The following is a 6000-nucleotide window of genomic DNA, read 5'->3' on the forward strand; positions in this document are numbered from 1 at the left end:
AGATCAAATGGATCTGCTGGATCTGTTTCAGTTTCACCGTGCATTTTTCACGATTAATAAATTACGCTCTAGGTATTCAAAGTGCTATGAGTAGGTAATTCAGCACCCAGCGTCAGCACCTTACAATCATCACTAACTTTAAGCCGTCACTTGCCAGACACCTCTCAGACAGGGCTCCGACAGTCACGAGCTTAGTCTTGGGTCTCGGTAGACCCCTTGCTGGGGCAGTCCCTACAGCTAGGCAGCTGGTGGCAGATTCAGAAACCTCATGGACCCAAGGCCATTAAAACTTTTGGGTAGCTTCAGGATAATAAAATAATTCAGCGAGGTTTCCAAATAATAATGAATTCTATTTCCCCCTAATCTCGGGACTTTCCATTCTTATGCCCACATACAAACAGTTCCATTCTACATTCTTCTCAGAAAGATCTATGCAGAATTCATTTCGCTTCAAGTAAAATGTTGTAATTCTATGAGAAAAATCAGAAACAAGCAGAAACTGTTTTCATTTTAAAACAAACAAGCACAGACCTCAGAAGGATACAAAGGCTAGGTGCGTGGTCAAGAAAGAGATGTAAATGGACTTTTGAAAACAAAAATGTTGCACAGTGAGAGAACTATGTGCCTGTCATCAAAGCGGGCGCAGAGTAGCGTCCCCGGATGGATTTTTCCTACTCCCCCTGCCTGCCCTGCTCAGCCTAGCTGTCCCTTCAAAGCACATGCAGCTGAAAGAAGGGGACAAGATAATGTACGAAGCGAAGCCGAGACGAGCGCTCACCAAAGCTTCAGCCCCAGACACAGCGAAATGCCGCTTCGACGGTGAGCTACGAAGGCAGACTTTCTCTAAAAGTTAAAAAGTTTGGAACTTTTAAAGGGATCTTTTCATTTTTCACGCTATCTTTCTCTGAACATTTATGAAGCCACTTTTCTGAGGCTCCAGTGAATGAAAGGTTGTGCCTTTTAAGACAGAGCCACGGTCAGGACAGAAAGCAATTATACTTTAAACGACAGGGACAGTCTCATCCCATATAACCAATCTGGAGGAAACGTCCCTCAGCCGTCCGTCATGCCCGTGTGTGTGAAACCTGACACGAAGCACTGACCCCTGGTCACAGCGAGCCCAGCAGCGCTGTGGGAACTTGTCTCCAGAAACTTGTGACACCTGGAGAACCGAGTCGCCGAGAGGTGAGCTAAGGGGGTGGGAGGTGAGCAGGTAAGTGGGCGCCCGGCAGGCGGTGCTTACGCAGCCCGCGCAGTGTGCGCGCCAGTGGGGAGAAGTTTCAGGAACCCCGGACCCGCGTGAGGACCACAGCGGGCATGGCCCCTGTGCCCTGAGGACACAGACAGGGCCTCGGGGTCAGCTTCCCACGCACCTCTCCTCTGGCACCCAAGGCGCGGAGTCTGGACTAAGCCTTCCAGTCACAAGGACTCCGGGGGAGAGGAAGCGGCCACTGCTGCGGGACGCAAGTGTCCAATTCTAGACGAAAGAGTCCATTTCCCTAAGAAAGGTTATCCTCCAAAGACGAAGCATCATCGGAAGATGAAGCAACAAACTGAGCACTCAACATCTCGGGGCTGTGGCAGGGGGAGCGTGCGGGGAGCCCGTCCGCAATCAGAAAACGGACAGGGGGACGGCCTCCTGAGGCCCGGGCGCCCACACTTGCTGTAGAAAGAGCACTTCCTGCCGGAACAGGGAGGACCATTGAAGAGCTGATTGAAGGTACACAACTGTGTCAAAGATCAAAACTGACAGTTTGAAACGCGTCTCTGCAAGTCATCAAAATGTCAGCCAACATTTCCACACTTCCCATAGACCCGGTGCTTCTTAAAGTATTCAATTCTAAAGTTATGACTGTAAAAATAGAAGTTTCCCGTGACAGAAAAATAACCCCCCTATGTGTCCACAAATGTGGCAAAAAGAGAAAAGAGAAAAAAGGAAATCAACGCCCAAAACGAAGCGGCGCCGGCCGAGGGGTCCGGTCCGGGCTCGCCGCGGCCGGGCCCGGCGGGAGGCGGCGGCGGCGACGAGCGTCCAGCGCGGCGCTGACGGTCACCTGCGCGGTCCCCCACTTCACACTTCGCTGAAGTACAAACGCACGCCCTCCCGCACGGCGACGCGCGCCAGCCGCAGTGTGCGAGCACCGGGGCCGCCCCGGGGCGCGCGGGCCGGGACCCCGACGGCGAGCCCGCCCCTCGGCGGGAAGGACGGTGCTCGCCGGTCGCCGGCCGGGAGCCGAGCGGGGGCCGGAGCGGCGCGCGGCGGGGGCCCGTCCTCGCCCGCCGCCCTGTGCGCGCCGCCCGCGCCCCGGGCCCCGCGAAGCTGGCACGGAAACGCGCCGGCTCGGCCTCTCCGGCGGGGCCGGAGGTCGCCCCCGGCGGGGTCGGAGGCCCCGCCGCAGCCACCGCCCGGCCACACCTCCGTCCAGGAAGCGGCCGGCCGGGAGCGCCGGGGCCGGGCCGCGGGGCACGAGGGACCGGCGGGCCCGGACCGGGCTGCCCGCGGCTGCCGCCGCCGCCGCCCGCGCCGACCGGCACTCACAGGTGACGATGGGCTTGTTCTCCATGGTGTAGATCACCGGCGGCAGCGGCTCCTCAGGGGCGTCCATGGGCGTCCGGCGTCACCGGCCCGGCCCCCCGCGCTCCATGGGCCGCCGCGAGGCCGCACCCGGCCAGCCCGAGCCCGAGCGGCGCCGCCTGCCGCGACAGCGACGCCCGCCGGGCCGTGCGAGGTCGCCCCCCAGCCGGCCGCCCGCCGCTGCCGGCCGCATCCACTTCCGGCGCCGGCGCCGCCGCCCAATCGCTTCCGGGGCGCGCGGCGTGAAGGGGCGGGGCCCGCGCCCGCACCGCCCTCCGACTGGGAGCGGGTGGCGCGCGCCGCCCCGCCGGACCTCGCCCCGCGCCTCAGGGCCAGGGTGCCCCGCGGGCCGGCCGCGGGCGGCGGCGGCTCCCCGCCCGGGCCCCGCGCTGCAGGGAATGCACGACCGGGGCCGCCCACGAGCCCGGCGTCCCCTCCCCGCGGGCGGACTGCGCGCCGGCCCCCGGCAGCGGCAGGGACACGGCGGGTCTCCCACGACGTCGCCCCTCCCGGACGCCACGACGCCCGTGGTCGGTGCACGCGGCCGAGGGCGACGCCTCCTGCAGCCCCGCCGCGCGGATTCCCCCGGGCGGGGACCCCGCAGAGGGCGGCAGCCACCGGGGGTCGCTGACGGCTGTGGACGCGGGGGTGACCCTAGGGAGACACTGAAAAGCATGTGGACACAGACACGGCCCCGCAGTCACTGACGATGGCGTGTGCACGTGGGGCCGACCCTGGGGGTAGGGGTCACGGAAAATGGCTTGTGAAACAGGAGCGCCGGTGTCGCCCGTGGGGCCGTTACGGGTCACCTAATCTTATTTCTGCCAGATGCCGGACTCCTCTTGCGGCTTTGGTTGAGACACCAGATAAGCCCGCACCACCGAGCCGTAGGGCTGTCGGCCCTTGCCAAGCCCTCGGTCTTGTGTTATCTTGTCACACTGGTCTTAAAAAGCAATATTGCTGCCATAAAGTAGAGCGCGGGTACCAGCTTCTCACTAGGAGACGGGCCGCGCCTCCCGGGCCCACCCCCGAGGCCGCCTGCCGCAGACCCGGGTCCCTGAAACGAACCTCATCCCGAGCTTGCGCAGCCGGCCCTCGCCTCTCCTGTTAGCGCTCGGTCCTGTGTCCTTGCGGGAAAAGAATCTTTGGCAGTTCTGCTCAGAGAGAGAATAGCCAAGAGTCCCTTTACAGCCCATGTGCCCGAGTGTTGCCTTTCCCCTCTTCCCGTGACACTTAAAATTTGATTTAGGGACTGTGCCTTTTACTTATGTCCCCAAGCCCCGCCCCCCCAATCCAGCCACATGGGGCCTTCCATGGAGTAGGCAGTGGTACACAGTTTTGAGAATGTCACAAAAAAAACCCTTACTTTTACCGCATATAAGTTTCTTGTGTCAGGATAGTGCATCTGGGGTAACTTGCAAATGAAAGGAAGCACACGTGCGGAACAGTGTGAGTGTGAACACAGCTGACGGGGTGCGGCTGCTGCAGCCCGGTGCATCGGGGCGAAGAGCAGAGGCAGAGCAGGCGGGGCTGAGAAGCAAGAGGTGGGCAGGGGCGGGGGACCCGAGTCTGCGCAGGGGTCCCCGTAAGGCCTTGGCCGCAGCTGGGCTCAGCCTGTGTAGGATGAGAAGCCACAGCGCTTATCAGGAAGAGGCTGTTGCAGAGTCCAAAATGGCCCAAAGACGTGGTCTGGCAGGGAGGCAGAAACAGCCTCGCCGATGCCTCCTTAACGCCCAGTTCAGCTAAGACACCTGAACTGTGAAGGCCTTAGAGCAAAAGCGCTAGGAAAAAATAAATAAATATATGTCTGGCTAAGAAGCCGGCACAAGAAATAAAATGGGAAAATATAAAATATCTGATTAATCCAAAAGAAGGCAGGAAAGGAACAATATAAGAATAAAAATCAGATGGGACTAATTCAAAGGGCTAGTCATCACATGAAAAGGTGCTCAGCATCCATTGCAAATCAGGGAGATGCAAATTAAAGCGACAGTGACATCTCGCTGCACGTGTCCTCAAACAGTTACACAAGTTTTTAAAGCCTGACAATGGCAAATGTGGACTCCACAGCCAGCTCCATGTCATTAGTCTCCTCTCAGAGACATCGTCCGGAGACTCACGAACGACGAGCCCTTCTGTGGCGGCCATGCAGACGCCACGTCCCACCCAGGAGGGCCAGGTCTGGGCCGCAAGTGTTTTCTTTCCGAGGGAGGGGGAGGGAAAGGCGATACTCGGGCGCGTGGGCAGTAAGGGGACTCTTGGCTATTTTCTCTCTGAGCAGAACTATCAAAGATTCTTTTTTTCATATGGGAATTTAGAAAATGCTTGAATTCAGCACAAATACTGCTTCAGCAATTCCTTTTAATAATGGCGAGATGGTGGTATCCCTGTTAATGGATGTCCTTTATTTTTTCAGAGCCTTTTTGTCCTGAGACAGCATTTGTTTTTTGTTTGTTTGTTTTTTTAAGGGTTGCTGGCACTTGAGCCCAAATGGCCTTTCCTGGTAGCCCATTACATTGTGTCCAGGCTGCAAAGAGCCTGTTAAATTATGTATTGGGATGTTGCATATGCTCGTTCCAAAGGGAGGCACCACGGTCTTGGCTCTGCCCCATGGCTCAGGTCCTCTCAAATAAAAACCGAGGCCAGCCAGCAAATGTTCCCAGCAGGTTTATTCGTAGTGGCCAAAACCTGGAAACAACCCAGTTGTCCTCTGACGGTGACTAGCTAGACAAACAGTGGCCCACCCAACCATCGAACAATAAGCCGCAATAGAAAGGACTAGGCTATAGACACTCGTGACCACCTGGATGAATCTCGAGAGAACGACACAGAATGAAAAACATCCAACCTCAATCGGTCACATTCTGTGTGTCCTGCTTAGAGAACATTCTTGAAATGACAAGATACAGAATGGAGACAAGAGCGGTGGCTGATGGGGGTTCAGGTCGGGGCGGGGTGGGAGGAAAGGGGGTAGGCAGTGAGAGGGCAGCGTGAGCGACTCCCGTGAGGACAGACCATTCTGTGTCCCAACTGTATGGGCATCAACATCCTGGATGTGATGCTGAGCTAGCCTTGTGCAGGACGTCACCCCTGGGGGCGTCTGGGTAAAGGCCACATGGGTCTCTCAGTGTCCTCTCTTACGACCTCGTGGGAATCTACTATTATTCAAAATAAAAAGTGTGATAAAAGACCCAACCGACTCTAAAGTAGTGATAACGCAGGGAGGAGGCAAGAGAACTTAAATATTAAATCAGCCACATTCGGAATCTGCGGTATGCCCATCAGCCCCGCAGCCAGGGCCGAGGACACCTACAGACAAAGGCAGACTTCTGCTAGGACGCCCACAGCCCGCGCCCCACGCCTGTGAGCGGGAAACAGGAACAACGGCGTCTTTAAGTGGTTCATTCCCTCTGGCTAGAACCATG

At 57.9% G+C, this 6000-nt stretch overlaps 1 protein-coding gene across 4 annotated transcripts in view; it reads right to left on the reverse strand.

Annotated features, from left to right (window-relative positions):
• TRAPPC10 (trafficking protein particle complex 10) overlaps positions 1 to 2761 on the reverse strand; it is a 68032-nt gene extending 65271 nt beyond the window's left edge. For all 4 annotated transcript variants that reach the window (XM_036238085.1, XM_016143503.2, XM_016143504.2 and 1 more), the window contains exon 1: positions 2540 to 2761. Coding sequence is in view for 3 of the 4 variants with exons in the window: in XM_016143503.2 (XP_015998989.2) it covers positions 2540 to 2606 (67 nt within the window). In the remaining variant the exon portion in view is untranslated. The remainder of the gene's footprint in view (positions 1 to 2539) is intronic.
• Positions 2762 to 6000: the final 3239 nt, after the last annotated feature.

The sequence above is a fragment of the Rousettus aegyptiacus genome, unplaced genomic scaffold, assembly GCF_014176215.1.
Source record: "Rousettus aegyptiacus isolate mRouAeg1 unplaced genomic scaffold, mRouAeg1.p scaffold_m13_p_20, whole genome shotgun sequence".
Taxonomy (NCBI): domain Eukaryota; kingdom Metazoa; phylum Chordata; class Mammalia; order Chiroptera; family Pteropodidae; genus Rousettus; species Rousettus aegyptiacus.